Source organism: Hyaena hyaena, unplaced genomic scaffold (genome assembly GCF_003009895.1).
Source record: "Hyaena hyaena isolate Hyena2069 unplaced genomic scaffold, ASM300989v1 scaffold_1224, whole genome shotgun sequence".
Taxonomy (NCBI): domain Eukaryota; kingdom Metazoa; phylum Chordata; class Mammalia; order Carnivora; family Hyaenidae; genus Hyaena; species Hyaena hyaena.
Window position 1 is genome coordinate 248,567 of NW_024081846.1, and position 20,712 is coordinate 269,278.

The 20,712-nt window shown below is 37.7% G+C and overlaps 1 protein-coding gene across 1 annotated transcript; it reads right to left on the minus strand.

The window, feature by feature from the left end:
- Positions 1-299: 299 nt before the first annotated feature.
- Positions 300-20,411, minus strand: RHAG (Rh associated glycoprotein). The gene is made up of 10 exons (XM_039222909.1): positions 20,255-20,411; positions 13,363-13,546; positions 12,358-12,508; positions 10,219-10,366; positions 9,948-10,114; positions 8,310-8,447; positions 7,594-7,715; positions 3,142-3,215; positions 2,711-2,784; positions 300-969 (listed from the first exon to the last, which is right to left on the minus strand). The coding sequence occupies exons 1-10, from the start codon at positions 20,409-20,411 to the stop codon at positions 937-939; spliced, it is 1,248 nt and encodes a 415-aa protein (XP_039078840.1). The 3' UTR covers positions 300-936.
- Between the last annotated feature and the right edge of the window lie 301 nt (positions 20,412-20,712).

Consider the following 20,712-nt stretch of genomic DNA (forward strand, 5'->3'; position numbering starts at 1 on the left):
AGTTTGATACGACTATGTTAGGAACCTTTTCTAAAACTTAGTTTTTTAAAACTTATCCTATAATGTGAGACATTAACTTGATTATTTTGTAGTAAATATATAGTAACAATTTATTTGAATTGAATATGGATTAAATATGAGGTGTGTGTGTGTGTGTGTATGTGTGTGTGTGTATACTTGTAACTAAAATGAATTCCAACTACCAAAGAAAGGGGAGCCAAAGACAACTTTTAATTTACAATAAAATAATATTTAATTTATTGGAATTTTATACAAAATAGACTTTGGTCAGATAGCATTTGAGCTCTTGTTGCAAATAGTAAACATGCAGAAGGAATTTAGCACAAGAATTAAAGCAAAGACATAACATTACTAACTAGACTATTTTCAAATCAAGAAAGCACCACCAAAACAATCATATTCTTGCTCTACACAATACATTTCTTTCATATTTCTTATATAGATTTCTTACATATTGTTTTATTGGCTTCAGTTTTATAATCTTTGGGATTGAAGACATAGTATGCATATTAAGAAACTGACACAATCAAAGTGTTGATTTTTTTGTAAATTTACCTCTATTGGAAAAAATATATACAAAAATATACATGGAATTTCACCCTTTACTTACTCACAGCAGAAGTAGTCTGGGAGTCCTAAAGAGAATCCATTTTACTGTTTCATAAAAGAGAAAACATTTTATCTGTTTCATAAGCCACATCCTTCCAACTAAACAATTCATTGAGTATCAAGAGATAGTACCAGTCTATGTTAAGAAATTTTACATTGGACATTTTGGCTCAGGACCTATCCATTATGTTCCATGTTCTCATTGGATGCTGCCTTTTAAAAAATTTAAACATGATTTTAGATAATAGGAAAGGAAGCTGGAAGATGGGAGGTATTTAGTCTTTCGGTTCCGGACGGTTGTGTTTGTCACATGTGCTGATGATAGCCTTCTTTGCTGACCTTGAGGACATTTAAAGAAAACAAGGTTAGGGCACTTTCCAGTTTCTTTCACTTTGGCCTGTCATAGATTAGTATTGAAACAAAGGTATATTCTGTAATTTTTATCCAACCTTACAGAGAACTGAGGATAAAAGTTGTTTGCATTGGGGAAAAATAAAAGAACAAAAATATTTATCTCACTCACCCTGACTGCATTCTCTTTCCCAAACCTGTTATCCCTGAAAGTCCCACTGTACACCTCAAAATATCTATCACTCTTCAGCTCTGCAGGAAATAATTTGGGGGAAATGTGAGTGGAGTAATGAATAGACACTGGAGGATACAAGGAAGCTGATGTTTTGTTATTCATAAAACCTCTCATGAGATTCTTTGGCCTTCCATATTCTACCTGCTTTTGCCCACTTCTATATATGATATAAAATCTCATGCCACCGCCCAGGATTCCTATTATTTTTATGAGTAGCTTTTTATTCCTCTCAGAGGAGCGAAAGACATTGGCCAACTAAATTCTTTCTTTTCTTCATGTCCTTTCTGCTTTGGAAAAGACCATAACTTCTGATTTTATCCACCTGGACACATTGTCTCAACTTCTCTCTATAAATAGGCAGTTTATCTGATTTTATCTAAAGGATGCCAGACAGACATTTAGGGTTGTGTTGAGCAAAACTTTCACTAATATAGCCATCACTTAACATCCATAGTTAGAACAGTGTAGCAGGGAGCAATATAGCTTTCCTACATTTGATTCCTGAATTCCATGAGGAAGAAATCAAGAAGGAAAGTCTAAATTTGGTTGCTTCTTCCTAAGAGCAGCATTTTGGGAGTCTCAAAAACCCTACTATTAAAGATTTGCAGGCAATTTAACAATAGTAGAAACCAAAACTCATCTTCCTGGTATCTTATTAAAAATATTAACTTTTGGGGGCACCTGGGTGGCTCAGTTGGTTAAGTGTCCGACTTCAGCTCAGGTCATGATCTCACGGTTTGTGGGTTCAAGCCCCGCATCGGGCTCTGTGCGGACAGCCAGCTCAGAGCCTGGAGCCTGTTTCAGATTCTGTGTCTCCCTCTCTCTCTGACCCTCCCCTGCTCACGCTGTCCCTCTCTCTGTCTCTCAGAAATAAATAAAACATTAAAAAAAATAACTTTTGTAAAAAAAAAAAAGTAGGAGTGTAAACCCCACCATAGTCTTTATTAAACTGTTGGGATAAACTTCAGTTATTCAAACATTGGGCCATCACATCTAAGAATAAAAACCTGTGTGTGTAAGTCTTCCAAAGAGGGATAAAGTCTTGATTTCTTAAAAGCAGTTCCACAATTAAATAATGAAGAAATAACATGGATTTTTTTAAAGTTATTCTAAATCTGGCTGAATTCTCTTTTTTGTAAATGAACCCTCTGCCCAACATGAAGCTTGGACTCACAATGTCTCGATCAAGGGTCACATGCCCTATTCACTGAGCCAACAGGGAATCTATGGGAAGGCAAAGGCAGTGGGGGAGGGGGAGAAGAGAAGAAAAGGAAACAAACCATAAGAGACTCTTAGGGATAAAGAACAAACTACAGGTTTTTGGAGGAAGGTGGGTGAGGGGTGGGCTAGATGGGTGATCATCATTAAGGAGGGCACTTTGTGATGAGCACTGGGTGTTGTATGTAAAGTGATGAATCACAGAATTCTGCTTCTTATTGCTCTGTATATTAACTAACTCAAATTTAAATTTAAAAAAAGAACACTGTTCAGTACCTCCCAATAAATAGAATCATCAAAGAAGTTATCCTCGGATGGCTGTCCATGGACAATGAACTTGAGAATTAAGCCTATGAGAAGAGGGAGGAAAAAAGTCAATTATGATGCTGAAAAGAAAAACCTATTTGCACAGGTAATAAAAATAATGTGATAAGGGACACCTGCCTGGCTCTACCTTTCAGTAGAGACTCTTGACCTCAAGATTGTGAGTTTGATCCCCATACTGGGTGTCAAGATAACTGAAAAAATAAAATCTTAAAGAAAGATAGATAGATAGATACATAGATAGATAGCTATAAAATATCCCCTTGAATTTACATGATTACTCTCAGAAGTTTTGAACATTTTCAAATTTACCACTCCATATGTTTATCATCTATTATGCTGACAAAATGAGGTACATGGAAGTGTTTTCTTTTCATCTTAACCTGTGATCAGTCCTCCAACAACTGCCGTTCCAATGGAAGAACCTAGCGCAGCTGCCTGCATGGCCATGTTAGACCTAGGAAGCCAAAAGAAAAGAAGAGTGATGTTTTTCCAGGCTACCAACAAGCAAATCTCATTTCCTGAGGGAGTGGATGCTAGCCATCTGCAGGCCAGAGGGCAGCATTACACCAGCAAACAAACATTTGTTACAATTTTATTTCCTGTTTTCATTTTCTTTTAAAATTCTTGAGCAATGTTAAAAAGTCCTTATAAGCATGGAAGCAAAAATTACTTTTGTCTTCAGGAGGGATGAAAAGATCTAACTTAGAAAGAGTTTAATATTTTCTAAAAATATGGTACCGGGTTCTGATCTCCAATCTGATTCATTCAACAAATATTTATTGAGTACTCTCTCTGTGCCACATTCTTTCAGGCACTGAGGATGAAGTAATGTACAACATGAGCTGCCACCTTTCCTCACCCCATCCCCAAAGAAACAATTGCAATTTAATTTAAAAAATCAATAATCAGGGGCTCCTGGGTGGCTCACTGGGTTAAGCTCTGACTTGGTTTTGGCTCAGGTCATGATCTCACGGTTGGTGAGTTGGAATCCCTCATTGGGCTCTGTGCTGACATCAAGGAGCCTATTTAGGATTCTCTCTTTCCCTCTGTCTCTACCCTTCCCCTTCTCTCTCTCTCTCTCTCTCCCCCCTTCCTCTTTCAAAATAAATACATAAACTTAAAAAAATAAAGTTTAAAAAAATCAATAAGATCAGAAAAGTTAATTTTAGCATATATCATAGAGACAACTCATTGAATATAGTAAAAAAAAATCTCTGTAAGTCATCTTAGAAGTGATTACCTTACAATAAAATTAGTAAAAAAACAAACAAACCATAATTTTTGGGAATGGAAGAGCGTAATAAAAACTATTGAAATGCATACGGTTGTTAATGAGGACTAGTATGTGAATACCTTTTTAGCACAGTACCTCATTCTTAGCAGGCAATTCATAAATAGTTGTTGAAGGATTGATTGTTTATGGGAAAGAAAACATTTGGAAAATGAGAGTGTCTTGGAGTTTCATCTTCATCATCCAAGAGAGAGAAGGCAATAAACTCCGATTTCTCATTATTTGAAAGGTTTAAATTTTTTCTACTATATAAAAAAATGTAGTGGTAAAACATGAGCATTTTAAAAATATGAGAAACCATTAATCCAGAAAATGAAGGAAAAAATTTAATTTCCTTCAAATCTTAATCATAATAAAATGTAAAATATAAACATATATTTTTACAAAAATGCAATCATGTTATAATATTAATTTTCCCAGGGCACCTGGGTGGCTCAGTCCGTTAAAGCGTGCAACTCTCGATTTCAGCTCAGGTCATGATTTCATGATTCATGGAGTCAAGCTGAATGTTGGGCTCCATTCTGACAGCACTGAGCCTGCTTGGGATTCTTCTCTCCCTCTGCCCCTTCCCTGCTCACATGTGGGTGGGCATGCTCTTTCTCTCTCAAAATAAATAAATAAACAAACAAAAAATAAATAGAATTTTGTCATTAAATCATCAGTGTCCTTTGATGTCAGTAAATGTGGACCTGGATCATAATTTCAATTGCTACCAAGTACTACCCTGTAAAATGTACTGTAATTATAGCTCTATCTGTTAGGTACTTAGATTGCTTCCAATGTTTCATGCTTTTAAAAACTGCTGTGAGAACACATCCCCTTATGAACATGCTTATGAACTTGTCCAATAATTTCCATAAAATAAAATGAAATTATTAGTAAAAGTTTATATACTTCTTCAGGGCTTTTCCAAGTAGAAAAATAATTCAAAATAATTAATAATTCAAAAATAATTCAAATTCCCATTATTCTACTTTAGCCACCATGTAGTATTATTATTCATTTAACCTTTCAATTTCGTAGCTAAAAAATTGGTAACTTGTGTTAATTTGCATTTCTTTGATTACTAGTGAGGTCAAATATTGAATATAGATTTATTCATTTGATTTTTTTTATTTTGTAAACAGCCTGTTAATTTTACCAGAAATTGCCAAAATCTTTTCCAAGGTATTAAAAAATATTTTTAGGGGTGCCTGGGTGGCTCAGTCAGTTAAGCGTCCGACTTCAACTCGGGTCATGATCTCATGGTTCTTGTATTTGAGCCCCATGTCGGGCTCTGTGCTGACAGCTCAGAGCCTGGAGCCTGCTTCAGATTCTGTGTCTCCCTCTCTCTCTGCCCCTCCCCTGCTTGCACTCTGTCTCTCTCTCAAATATAAACATTAAAAAATATATTTTTTTGAAAGATGTCCATGATAAAATCGGCTTGGAAAACAAGAGGTTTAATAAAATTAAGAGCATTATTAGAATTAGGGTGCCATAATGTATGCATATGTCTCTTAAGAATACTTCTTATTCAATGCTTACCAAGAAACCTGATTTGAATTTTAATATTCTGAATAGAAACATCTGAGTAAATAGTCTTGGCTCTTGGCAAAAGTATTTCATCTGGTGTGTGAGATGTATATGAATTTCACTTATGTGAGATGTATGTGGATTTCACCCATGTGAATAGACCTTCCAAGGCTCATCATCCAACAACAACCCCCCAAATCTCCCTGAGTACATCGAGAAGTGGTTGCCACACCTGCATACCCAGGCACTAGACTCTCAACCATGGCACCTTCCCAAAATTTGGCCACCCAGCAAGACCCAGCCTGTGAAAGCCAGATAGGCTTGTTTTATTGCATCCATGAAACTGGTACAGGCATGATGCTCAAGAATTCCTTTGTCTATATGAGAGACTCTTGAATGCTGAGAACAAACTGAGGACTGATGGATGTGGGTCGGGGGAGGAGATGGGCATGGAGGAGGGCACTTGTGGAGATGAGCACTGGGTGTTATATGGAAACCAACTTGACAATAAACTATTTGTAAAAAAATTTTTTAAAAAGGAAAAAAAAAAGAATTCCTTTATGTCTAATCATGAATGACATCTTAAGATGTGTTTGCCAAATGTTTACACACTATAGCGTTTAAGAGTTGAGCTCATGGACTCATGCTTTTATCGTGTTTGATTTACATTCAAATATGTTTGCATTTAGTCTCAACAGATGTTAAGTACCCGAGAGAACTGCAAAAAAATGTGGATAATTCTGGGGTTGGTCTCCAAATTTGCAAAGGGGGCAGAAAAGGAAAACAAACAGAAGAAAGGGGTTAACTCTACACATGAAAGTAGAAGCAAATTTCTGTTGAGTAGAAAATATGCCTAAACTAATTTTTAAATATTTATCATTACTGGTCTCAACAGAGTTGAATTTTAATGTTAAAATTAAAGAGATTTTTCTTTTCAAATTATTCAGCTCTAGTCGAGTCACTTTGATGCATTTTCAAATGGATTCACTTTATCATGCTTTCAGTTGGCTTTAAAAATTGAGCATTTTGATGCTCTTACTTAATCTCTGAGTGATCTGAACTCTGTGATCTTCCTAACTGTTTTGCATGGATGATATTCATATCAAATTGTTCCAATCTTGTTGCGTAAAAGTGACAACTGATGGTTTATGACATTACTTTTATTGTCTTGGATTTGACTGATAATTGTTCTTCCTCTAGCCATTTAAACCCTTATGCCCCTTTTGGGAAGAATCTAAGTCTATTAGAGCTTGAAGGGATTTTAGAGACTAAATAGTGTGATTCTATCATTTTACAGAAGGGGACACTGAGAACCACAGAGACTGAGTGAGTTGTAAGGCCCCGTAATTAGTCAATAATAGCAAAGACCAAGCCATATGCCAGTCTTCCTGATTCTCCATATCCAGCTGCTTTCTACGTTATGCAAATTCATTCTTCTATGTGTTGATTATACAAAATCACTGCTCAGCTCATCACAGATGCCCTCTCCTTCATTTTGGTGACAGCAACTAAAAGAGCAAGTCTACTGTATTCTAATTGGGATTATCAAATTGCCATATTTGCTAGGAGACACTTGCCTGTGGTAGAAAAATTTAAATTAACACTGTTAAGTAAAACCATTCAACAAACCAACCAACCAGCCAACCAATATTAGTAACATTAGTTAAGACCATCTTCCCATACAATTCTGTTCTCTCAATTGTGTCTCTTTTGCTTCAGTAAGGACAGTACTTACGAACTGTGGACTGGATTGCTAAAGCAAAAGCTCTCTCATTACCAGATTCCTCCAAGAGTGAGATAGAACATCAGACCTGGGGCATCTTGGTGGCTCAGTTGGTTAAGTGTCTAACTCTTGATTTTGGCTCATGGTTTGTGAAGTCAAGCCCTGGGTCAGGTTCTGCGCTAAGAGCACAGAGCGTGCTTGGGATTCTCTCTCTCTCTCTCTCTCTCTAAATAAACAGATAAACAAAAACAAAACCATAAAAAAATTATCAAACCTCAGGGTGCAGGAAAACCCTTTTTAACTCACTTCTTATATGCTCCCATGGCTATCGCCACAATGCTTGCGAGGCCTGCTACCACACCAGGTAAGCCATGCAGGTTATGAACACCACATGTATCATGGATCCTCAGTTTAGTGGTAAAAAATGGCTAAAATTGTAAAAGAAGAAGTTTTGTTATTTTGTTAGATATATCGAGTTTTATAACCGAAGACAGTGACTAGGCAGGAAAATTTTATCTGTAGCCCAGTTTGCATTCATATCTAAATCACACTTAAGTCAGAGTCCGAATAATTGGTGGCAAAACTACTCATGTCAGTTTTTAGTAGATGGATTTGAAGGTGAGTGATTTCAAGTCCTCCTCCTTCTTACCTACTAGTCAGATTCAAAATCCTCTTCCTCTTCAAAGGACACAGAGTCTTTAATTGTGCAAAACAAACATCAACAACAAAAACTTTAATGGAACTGCTCTGAGGAAAGTAACACAAGTACTTAACATTCCATCCACACTATAATTAATTATAAATAATTAATATCAAATTCTTTTCTGGTACACAGAAGGAGTCAGGGAAGAGAGAAACCACTGTACACTGAAATGTGAGTGGTATTTCTAACAGGAAGGAAAATGACCCTGAAACAAGGAGAGGTGCTGATGAAAGGAATTTTCTCAGCTTTTCTCTGTTGTGGGATATCAGAAGACAATGGTGAAGATCAAAATTTGACTAAGAGCAACGATCATACTTACAGTCAGGAACTTGAACCCAAGCACAGAGACAATTCCTGCAATGCTCCCAATGAGCATAGAACCATACAGGTGGATCTGCATGTTCGCACAAGTGCCCACAGCAACTCCTCCAGCAAGGGTTGCATTCTGAATGTGAACCTGCGTGGAGCACAGAAACACAAATGGAGTGAGCTGAATGAAGGAGACTTCAGAAGGAATGAAGGAATCTATCTAGGGCTCAGTGGACTCCATGGCACATTCTTCAGTTCAAAGGGCTGTGGATTCTTTTCTAAAAATATGGTTCTTTGTAATTACAGAAGGTGTTTCTTCCAAGCAGCTAATATTTGATACCTTTCTTGCCGGGGTTCCTTGGTAGTGCCTGAGTGGTCCAGTTAGTGAGACAAGTTTGGGGAGGGACGTAAGGAACACAAAAGAGGTTGTAGTGGAAGACTTGGGAGTGTACAGTGCAATTATTCTCGTAGTGTTATATCTATTTATTCAGTTTGGGAATGCCGAATTTGGGAATTCGGTTTGTGGTTATCATAAACCAAAAGAGGTCTGTGGTTGCTGTGTGCTTTGCCCAGTCCATGATATTCCAGACTCAAAAAAGGTAATACAGAGGACCAAAATGTGCACATGTTTGTATATGAGAGACAACAAACTTCATAAGTGTCACTGTGCTGAGAAACTTTAAATATGGTGGAAAGAGTGACCAATTTCCTTTTATCAAATTCATCAGAAAGACCGTCTTGTCACTGATCTGCCTACAGAGGACAGCTCATCAGTGTTGTAAAAGAGGACTGAGCTATACCTGTGTGATTTTTTTCTTGTTTTTAATTGTCTTTGATTAAAGAATTTGTACAGCACTGAAATCCGTGTCCTTAGCTATGCCTGAAGAAATTACAATATCCTTTTCTTCTCTGAGGCTGGAAAAAGAAGAGCCACTGATATGTGGATTACGCCTTCACTGACATTTCTCTAGTTAATAGGCCAGAAACTCAAAAGGCCAACTTGGGAGGATCTTAAAAAATGTTTTGTTTTGAAGTAATTTTAGACTCTTGTCATAGTTGCAAAAATACTGCAGTTTCCACATATCCCTCACCCAGTTTCCCCTAGTGTTAACATCTTACATAATCACGAAACCAGGGAATTAGCATTGATAGAATACTATTAAAGGTCTTATTTGAATTTCACCAGTATTCCCACTAATGTCCTTTTCCTTTTCCAGGGTCCTACTCAGGATCCCACCTTGTCATTAGCTGTTGTTCCTTTGAGAGGGATATTTGCAGCTTAAGAAAACAAAATCAACTTGCACCCTCCATGTTCATCATTCTCTTTTTCTACTTTTGGCAAGTCCTGTTTCTACGGAAAATTTTCTAAGAACTTGGAGACAGCCAGCTCTGTCATTAAAGAAATATACATCAAATTTGCATGACTATATTCCCTAATAGACGTCAATTCCTTAAGGACAGTTTTTTGATTTGCCACAACACAAATTTGATGAAGAAACAAATGAATGTTCATTTCAAAATATTCTGCAAGGTTTGCAATGTTGTGATATCCTGTGGCAGCCCAGCAGCAAGGCAGAAATGACCTGTTTATCTGAACAACCATCAACGTCACTTAACGAAACTTCCACTCTGGTTAGTATGCACTTACCATATCGAGCTTGCCTCTCTTCTCAACGAGGCTGGAACACGCATAGGCTGTTAGCACACAGGCTACAAGAGAGAAGTATGTATTTACGATGGCTAGGTACTGTTCCTCTCCAGTTTCAGCGATGACTGAATTAAAGCTGGGCCAAAACATCCACAGAAAAAGAGTTCCTGCAGGAAACCACAAAAAGGAATATTAGTTCTGGAAATGGAAGATAGTTCCAGGGAGGCAGTTTGCCTTGGGGACTGAATCACATGAGTTCATCTCTACTCACCAATCATGGCAAACAAATCTGAGTGGTACGCAGACGTCTCCATCTTGTGCCCCTTTCTCAAGCTTGACTGATACAGGACACCTGCTACAGCCAAGCCAAAGTAGGCCCCAAAAGCATGGATCGTCATTGATGCTCCAATGTCAGAGGCCTGAAGGTCAAAACATTCATGTTATTAGAGGGGAGATTGAGTCTCACTGTGAGAGGAAAGTCAATGAAAGGATTCTTCATTGGTTGAACAATAATTTAAAAAATTAATAAAAGAAAGAAAGGATATGTAAGAGAAAGGAGGATAAAACAGGATAATGCATTTAAAAAAAAAATACAGGCTTTGGAGACACACAGAACTGAGTTTCAGTGCTAGGTCAGGTACTTCCTTGTGATGTGATGTTAGACAAATTACCATATTTCTCTGGATCTCTGCCTCTGTAAAGTGGGAAATATTACCCAGCTAATACAGTTATGGGTGAGACTTAGGCCGTGCTTGTAAAGTAGTAGGTCTTTGTGGACACTCCATTAATTTTTTAGGTTACTTCTCCAGGTCAGGGAATTCTTAGTGAAATAATTATGGACTGCATTTGTTTCAAAACAAAGAAAGTTTTTGCATTCATTTGACATTACAGTTCAAGCTCATTCTATTACAATTCAAAGACTTGACCTTTAAAAAGCTTGAGTCTTTTCCCATATTTTTTCACTGTTATATGATGGCATGAAAGCCAGCTGAGGTCCAAGGTTCATTTGAAGTAATGTATTTAGTTCCCTCTTGAGAACACTCCATGAATTTGATACAGTTTTCTACATTCTCCTGTCCCTAGAGGGAAAGTTTGGAGTGCCAAACCTGATGCCTAGCTCCTATTATACTTATTAAGTACCATTGAAGTAGGAAAATGATACAAATTTATTAATTTATTTATTTAGTTGATAAACTCTTACGTGCCTTTCAGGAACTGTCACTTCCTCAGAGGGGTCTTCCTTGATTCCACTATCTAAGTTAGTTCTTCCAGTTATGTTCTCTCATAGCCCCCTCTACTTATTTTTCATAGCATGTATTGCAAATTATAATAATATTTGTGTATGTGTGTGTGTGTTTATGCACATGCCTATAGGTGGGTAGGTGATACGTGATTATCTGTTTGATGTCTGTCTCACTGGACTGTAAACTCTATGAAGACAGGGACCTTCACTGTTTTGTCTGTCAGAATCACAGTCACATGACACCTAGAAAGTTGTCAAAAATATTTTCTGTTGAGAGGGGAGTTGGGTGGGGGGATGGGTTGAATAAGTGATGGGGATTAAGAAAAGCACTTGCTGTGATGAGCACCAGGTGTTGTGCTGAAGTGTTGAATCACTGTATTATACACCTGGAAGTAAAATTATACTGTATTTTAACTAACTGAAGGGTGTTTTTTTAATTTGAGAGAGAGAGAGAGAGAGCATGAGCAGGGGAGGGGGCAGAGGGAGGAAGAGAGAGAGAATCTTAAACAGACTCTATGCCCAGTGAAAAGCCTGACACAAGTCTCCATTCCATGACCCTGGGATCACGACCTGAGTCAAAATCAAGAGTCAGGCACTCAACCAACTGAGCCACCCCAACTAACTAAGAATTTAAAGAAATCTTAAAAAAAATATTTGCTGTTGAATTAAATGTTCAATACTGGAGAGTTCTCAGAAATATTCTATTGATTATTCTCAGGGGAATCAATGAGTTTTTCATTGATTCATAGGGGAAAAATTTGATCTAGGCTTTAACAAAAGACTTAGGAAGGGCAAGGTCACTTACTAGTAGTAATATAAATAAGAATGGAAATTGATAGGAAACATAATGTAATAAGAAGAGTTGTAGAGTTAAAAAAAAATCTGGGTTTGAATCCGTATTTGGGACAGTCATTCAGTATCTGTGATCATTAGTTGTAATTTGCAACAACTAATAATACCTAGGTTATAGTGTGGTGGTGACAATGAAATGAGGTAATGTTGATAAGACTCCTCGTTTATGATAGGCACTTGAATAAGTGATAGGTGTAATTACACTTGCTGTGCTATCATGCTCACTGATGTTTGTCCCTATGTAGAGTGATCATCCATTAGGTGTAACCAGAACTGATGTCCAAAGCTAGTAAATATGAATCCTCTAATCTTTACCTTAAATATCTCACCGACCAGATATTCATTGCCAACAAAAGCAGCAATTTCTAGTATTGTCATGGCCAGCATTTGGCTTGGACTTATTTTTCCCAGGACAGCTCCAAAAGAAATCAGGACTGTGACTGTACTGAGGTCTCCATTTATCATGCTAAGGGAAAAAAGGAAAGAATACATTGAAGAATAAGGCACACCCAACATAAAACTGTGAGTTGGGATGAAATACAGCACCACTTTATCCAGAATGCAAGCCCCGCGCCCCCAGTGCTCCCCATCAGGCGCTTCTCCCAGGTGCCCTTTCACACACTCCCACCTTCCATCTATCTGCCATGCTCTCTAGTTGCTCCAATATTTCCTTTATTTTTACCTACCTGTTCTTGATCTCATTAAAGTTTTCCTTATTTTTGTTGATCTGATAAATGAATTCTTTTCTACAGTTTTCACCTTTCAAAATGTAAACATAGAGGGATGCCTGGGTGGCTCAGTCGATTAAGCACCTGTCTTTGGCTCAGGTCATGATCTCACAGTTCCTGCATTCAAGCCCAGTGTCGGGCTCTGTGCTGATGGGCTATCTGAGCTTGGAGTCCGCTTCCGATTCTGTATCTCCCTCTCTCTCTGACCCTCCCCTGCTCACGCTGTCTCTCTCTCTCTCTCTCTCTCTCTCAGAAATTAAAAAAAAAACATTAAAAAGTCTACAATGTTATATATATATATATAAACGTAAAAAAAATAACTAATGGAAGATTTTTGCCCCCTGTAGCTGACATGGAAGGAATAATTTTTTTATGAAAGGGGATTTCTTGTGTCTTTAAAGTCAAACCAAAGACATGAATGTATGACCCTACTCAGTAGAGCAAGGTGTTGATTTGCATCCTGGGATCCCAATAATCTTCTATTGCCTAAGGAGGACAATGTGCCAGCTGGTTCAGAGGCTGACTGACAAGAGACTAAGCAGAGATACAATTGCTCTGAACACACAATGGCTGCAAAGTAAGGGATTCTCACTTTTTGATTCCAATGTGAATTTTCTTTCCATGGCTGTGCACGATCCCCTGCATAAAAGTGCCCCACTGGAGGCCCAAAGCAGCAATGAGTAGATTGATGCCCACACTACTGAAGCCATAATGTCTCAGGAAGGTCATGAGGAAGCCAAATCCAACAAATATCATTACATGTACATCTTGGAACACTGAAAAAAAAGTAGAGGAAAAAATTGTGCATTAAGGGAGAACTAAGAAAATGTGACATCATAGTATATCCCATTTACTAAATGTTACATCCTTTACAGAAAACACGCAAAGGGAGAGCATTAACTGGGTAGCCAAAGGCTAGGTTTCCGTGCAAGCTTGGTTCCTTACCAGTCATGAGACCTTGGGCAAGTATTCAAGTTATTCTTGGAATACTGTGTGCTCTCATACCTGTGTGCTTTTCATCCTCTCCCTGAAGAGTTTTCCATTAATTTCTACCTGAGGAAAACTGCACAGAACAATGCGAACATCACCCACTCCTGCAGACCTTCCCAGTACTCCCAGGGAAAACTAATATTTCCTCTTGTTTTCCACACAGCATTCTGTATATGCTTCAACTTTAGCATTTGCCACATTACCAATGAAAATGATTCAACTATTGGCAATTTCTTGTGGTTCAACCTAATAGATACACAAAGCAAATTGAGGTCATATTGGACACAAATATAATAACAGAGAGAAAAAAATAAAACATTCAAATGTTGTGTTAATATTAATCATTGTGGCCAGGGGTTTAAGTGGAAATAGGCATGAGGGAGCACCTGCCTAAACAATTTATCTCAAAGGAAACCGATGTTAGAATCCAATGAATTTGTCTAATGGGTGGGGTTAGGATTTTAATCCAGGCCTGACCCTGCCAATTCCTCCCTGCACTGAGCACTGTAGAGATGGATGGAAAAATAACCAAGGCAGAGTGTTGGCCTCCCAGGCACTCAGAGACATGACCCTTTGGCTCTTTCTACCTCTGGCACCTTCTACCGCTGTCCTACCGTTAGGCTCAGGAGACCGTGTGTTTGATGTTGGGAGACTACGACACTCAGGTTTGTCTACTGTAGGAGATGCTGTGACACACTGCCCAGATACTCCCTTTAGAAATGGAGAACTTTTATTTTTCCATTTTCGCTGGTTGTAGGGAGTGCTGCTACATGAGAGTCTTAAGCTCTCAATTCTCTCTGGGAAATATTCTTGTCAAGGTCACAGCCTTTTCCTGGGGTAGCCTGTACCGAATAACTGACTCACATGAGCATCCCCTGGCCTCAGGGAAGAACCACCTGAAACTAGATAATCCCAGCTCAGGATTCCCCGTGGCGTTTTCCCGTGCAAACCTCCCTGCTACATAGTTAATACTTAAGGCACTCCCTAATAAACTTCTTTCAGGCTAATGCCTCTTAAATACTGATTCCTGGTCAACCTTCCCTTCATTCCTCTCTGCAGAACTTTCCTGACTTTCTCTCCTGTCACAACTTGCATATCACACTTATTTCAAACTTTGCAAATTAAATTTGATAAACTAATATGTGATGGTGATCCCACCCAAAAGTAGATGAAGATGTTGACACTCCCAAAGTACCCAGCATTTCAAGGCTTCTTGAAGGTTTTTTGGAGGCATTGGGGATTTATCCTAAGGTATTAATTACTCTATGACAAATAACAAGACAGGCAGACATGATTGGCATCATAGATTGAGTTACTAGGGCCCTTTGGTGGTCTAGAAGTCAATCTAAGTTCTTAACGAAGAAAGCAAATGTAAGAATAAAGAGAACGAGAACAGTCCAAACATGGTTTGGGCACACACCAGTGTTGTTCACTCTTACCCCTCTATCCATGCAATGAGCCTTTTGGCCATTTTATTGTTCACTGGAGCTGCTTCCCAGGAAAGGAAGTATGAGGAGGATGGGAAAGGAAACAATATATATCTGAATATTGTCCCTTATCAGCAGCTTTGAGGGAAGTCTCAGAAGAATCCTCCATGGTCCTTCTAGTTAGATAAGGCAGACTGATGACTATTTCACTTATGCCAGCGTTTTGAATGCCCACCCTCATCTCATATCTACCCAGACAACTTTGGGATTGGTATTTTACAAGCTCTATGAAGGGCAATGGTCAACTAGCATGGACCTGTTTGGTTATCGAAATATAAGTGACCATGTATATATTAACTGTGCGAAGATTGTTTTATTTCCCCTCAAAGCTTATTCTTGCGTTTTGCCACAAGGGGGCTTAAGAACCTCATCTATTATTTAAGTTGCTAAAGATAGCTTACAAAGTTATGAAAGCTCTTGATAGATCATGATTCTGTATAAAAAGTATGGGTAAGAAAGAACCATAAACAACTAGGATTATGTACTCCCTCTTATCCTGCTCTAAGAATTTGTGAGTGGGGATTAGAGAAAGGGCCATGAGATTAGTTCTATGGTGCAAGAAGGCCATCAAAGGAGTAAAGATTCTCTGTGGGAAAAAAGGAGATTGAACCTTCTTTTTGTGACATCTTCCAACAGGTTTTAAGAATTGCCAAGACTTGTCTGAATCACATATTCTTGGTAGAGTGTGATTTTAGTCTCTAGAGTAAATGTGACAATGTCTGGTATTTTTGTTGTTTTACTTACACCTTTACCTTGTGCTAGGATATTTTACAAGCTCTGATAACTCAACATGTTTAAAATAGGATTGATGATTCCAACACACTTCTACCACCACTACCACCAAACAAATTAAACAGACCCCTCCTTTCCCTCTATTTCCTATGTATGTCTGCTCCCTCGAAGGTCCTCTCCATCCCAAACCTAACACCTCTTTACCTGACAAACTTGTATACATCTGTCAAGAACCAGATCTTCTGCACAGTGTTACTGGTCACAGCTGTAACATGGTGCATATCCCCTCTTATTTTATTTCATTTGCTTGTGTATATGTCTGTTTTGCCACTCTATGTGCTCACATGTCATTTATTCAAATAAAGTATTGCGCAGGCACTGCCAATAAGGCACTTTTTCAGGAGAAAGTGAATGCAAGTGTGACAGCAAGAATCATGATGTGGCTTTGTCCCTAACAGACCCTGGCAGAAAGTCAGGCACCTATAGCTTTTCAGGAGATACCTCAGATAAGCATGAATAAATGGATCACTGGTGAGGGCCACTGAGTATCCATCTGACTGAAACTATCAGGCCCTTATTCAGAAAAATTGTTTTTTCTCCATCAAGTGCTGAAAATTGTTCAACTGGCCAATTAGAATTGGTTGGCTTTCGTGTTTTTTTTTTTTTTAATGGATGAGCGCTGGCCTGGTGTTTGCCAGCATGTAGCTTTTTAGCAGTCCTTGGGACCACTGGGATTATATTCTGAACTCATCTTTTCCGACAGAAAGGTATCCATAGGGTGGTATCTTTCCTCCCCCACCTCCAAAACATTTTAATTTCTCTTATTTCAAATATTTAGAAAAATAGTACAATGAACATCTCTGTACTAGTCACCTAGATTTATCAGTTGTTCATATTTTCCATATTTGTTCTCTCTTTCTCATCAGATATATATGTATATATTCTCCTAAACCATTTGAAAGCAGGATGACATTTTGCTCCCCAGCCACTTTAGCATGAGTTTCCTAAGGAAAAGGACATTCTCCTAAATAACCATACCACCATCATCACATCCAAGAAATATGGCATTGATACAATAAAACTATCTAACATAGTATAGTATCTATATTCAAATTTCTCTAATGTCCCCAAATTGTTCTTCTGTAGGATTTTTAACTCCTTATCCATTCAACGGTCATACATTTTTGTTGTTGTTGTTTATTGATCATGTGTTTTTATTTTCCTTTAATTTTGATCAGTTCTCCCACAGGCTTTTTATTGGTGGTGGTGTTTTGTCTTTTATGTAGAATGTACCAGAATTTGGATTTGTTTGACTGTTTCACCATAATTAGAATGAGACTAAGTATTCCAGGAAGAATATTATACAGGTCGTGTGGTGTACTTCCCATTGTGCCACACCTGGTGGCGCATAATTTTTTGTCCTATTATTGGTGACGGTAAATTTGACCACTTGGGTAAGTCTGTTCTGCCAGATTTCTTCACCATAAATGTACCTTATGCTGTGAAAACGGTAAGTAGTCTGTGGGGCAATTGTTTCAGATGTGTATTCTCCAGTAATTTACCTAATGGTTTTTGCATTCATTGAAGAACCTTGCTGGAATCAATTATTACATTTTAAATTTTAAAATTATAATTTGCTATGTCTATTACTCTTTTTGTATCAATTAGTCAGCATTCTTCTGTAAGGAAGAGCTTCCTCTTTCTCCCTTTACTTACTTTGGGGAATATTTCTATGGGTTCATTGGCTCTTTTATCTTTATTTCAATGAGTTACTATTACCATCATTATTATTTTTAACTCTCTATTTATGCCCAGCATGTCTAGATGGTGCTGCTTTGGGCAGGATCTTGTGTTCTTTTTAACTACTGATCAATTTAAATACTGATCTCCTTCTACATGTCTTTTTAATATTCTGTATGAGTTAGTGTACTGAAATGCAATTATACATAAAACACTGCTGAGACATGATGGTCATCTCAGAAAAATAGCACTTTTTTATTGTTTGAGTACTAACTGAATGAGCAATTTTTTTTCCATAGAACTCTATTTTGACTTGAAGTAAATAACATAAACTATGGTTTTTCAGGCGAGTATTGACATTGTCTGAAAAATGAATGAAGGGGGGCTGTCATTTGAATGAAACAAATAAATAGTATTTATTGCCAGTAATACAGTTTGACTTTAAAAAAAAACACCTAGAATTTCAGAAAGTTTGTGTCTGCTATTATGAGCTTATCAGCTTCCTGATAGTTCCCAAAGGTTTTCTGGTGAGACTGTTGGTGATATTAACAAGTATCCTCTTCTGTTATTACATGATGACATATGTCCATGTTTGGAATATTTACATAACTGTGAATCAGTATTTTTCAAATGATTGATGCACAATATAACAAGATCTCACCTTGGTAAAAGCTCTACTGAAGTGCCACAGAAACCAATGGATTTTAACGTAACAGAGTACAAAATAATCATGGACGTGACTTTAATGTCCCATAGATCCTTAAAATGTGTGTGTGTGGAATTGCTAATAAAATGTTGACAGGCCTCTCCTTCAACTCTCTTTTTCTCTACTCTGCATGTTAGCAAGGATTAGCGGACAGTCACAGTAAAACTTCACTCTTTGTCAAATTATTTGCCTCAGCAGAGTGACCAGTACTTTGCCAGGTGCCATGAAGACCTAAAATCATAGAATACTGCTTGGTCCTCAAGTGAGTGTCTGTGGAGTCATTCAGGACATGAAACATTATATTCAAATGTGCCACATACTTGCATGTTTGTGCCCTGGGATGGGCTGTGTGACAGCAGGCACTGCATCGCTCTTCAGAAAAGCATAGCAGGATTCAAGTGATGAATAAACTCATCTCTAAGTGACTTTGCTTAAAATATAAATTAATATTCTGCTCTACCTATTTGTGAAAAACTCAAACCTTTGCCGCAATGAAATGGAGAACTATTGTAACACACGGTGGGCTCCTTATGCAAGAGCAGAGCCTTCCCCATACTGGAATTCCCCCAGTCGGCAGGAGGCAGGCACCCCGAAGGGTCTGACTTGAACATTTCTTAATCAAAGAATGTTAAACAATCTTCTCTCTAATGACTTACACTGTCACCTAAGTTTTGTGTGAGTCAACTTGAAATGTAGGGGAAAATATAGAAAATGTAGAACAAAAAAATATATATGTGTAACCATAATCATGTAGCTTCTAAGGCTATTCCACAAAATATTTTAACTAGGGATAATATGGCTGAGTCATTCAGCAGCTGTAGGTCATAATGTCTGTATGAGAATACCCCCCCATCATAGAAATTTCCACAAACAATGCAGGACTGAGGGAACAAATATTGTATGGTTTTTAAAAAGCTTCAATATATGCTATAGAACTTTAAAAAACATCACTACTATTTTAAGCATTAAATTAACAAATTTAATCATTAATAAATTAATAAATAATAAATTTATGTGTGCCTTATTAAAAATGCAATGTATATAATTGGGATATATTACCACCTTCCTGTTTGGTTAATGATGTAATGAATATGTCTGGCTCGTAAGAGGCAGCCAGTTAATGGTAGTTATTATTGTTATATTAATTATTTCAGAGCCTTCTCTGTCAAACTTGGAACTATATCCCTTCTTTTCATCAGCTACCATTCCCAGGGAAGGATTCTGCTTTCAAAATATGTTAGGTGCTCACACTTTTCTTCCCATTGCGAAGGAACAAACTGCTTTCCTTTTAGAGCATTATAAAACCTAGAGTACATCCATTTACTTCGATAATACCACTTCTTAACCTTAGGGCCCCCACATGAAATCCAAGTTCCCTTCTCAATACTTCACTTTGTTTCTACGCTTTCCTTGAAAATTACCTTTGACTCTGCTGTTGCATTGTTGTTGTTTTGAGGGGTGGTGGGTGATATTTTTATACCTTACAAAACTAGGGATCAATTTAAGGAGAAATGAATGTCATTTAGCAGATGTAATTAACACAAAAGATTGATCAATTACTTTAATTTTTGCCTTCTTGTACTGATATTTTAATAGACACAGATTCTATCCAAACACATTAACTACAGAGACCAGTTGCCATGGACCAGATACTTCAGCATAAACTGATAATAATAGTCTCCACACTCATAAGTATCATAAATTCTCTAGGGTACTCCACAGTGGCACTCAAGTCATTACAGAATTCAAAGAGTTCACATTCTAAGTCCCCAAAATGGGTTCACATTCTAAAACCCCCAAAACGTATAATAAGTAAATTGCCTACTCACAAGAATGTAACTCAAGGAATCTGTCCACTTTAGTTGAGTTGGTAGTGTTGGGCGGATGGAGATTCATCTGCTCTGTATCATACTCAATAAAGATTCCAAATAAAGCAATCATGGCAACCTCCAAGGCAATGGCCATCACAGGGAATTTGAACCTCATGTTTGTGGCAAAGGCCAGAGGCACACTGAGGGCTTCAAAGGCTGTGTAAGGTTGATAAGAACAGAGAGACTGCTCTGTGTGTGAAATTAGGCTGCATGTTCAACTCATTCCAATGACGTTGCAAGAAAAAAAAAATGGGCGAGACTAATGAAAATACCCCCACCTCTTGGGGAGAATTATGCTCTGTAATCAGATCATTCTGAATGTTAGTTTGAAGAATATACAACGTAGATTGGAAGAAGCCAGGTGAAGGAAATGATCTATTGCACAGAAGTGTCTAGAATCTTATTTAATGTGATTC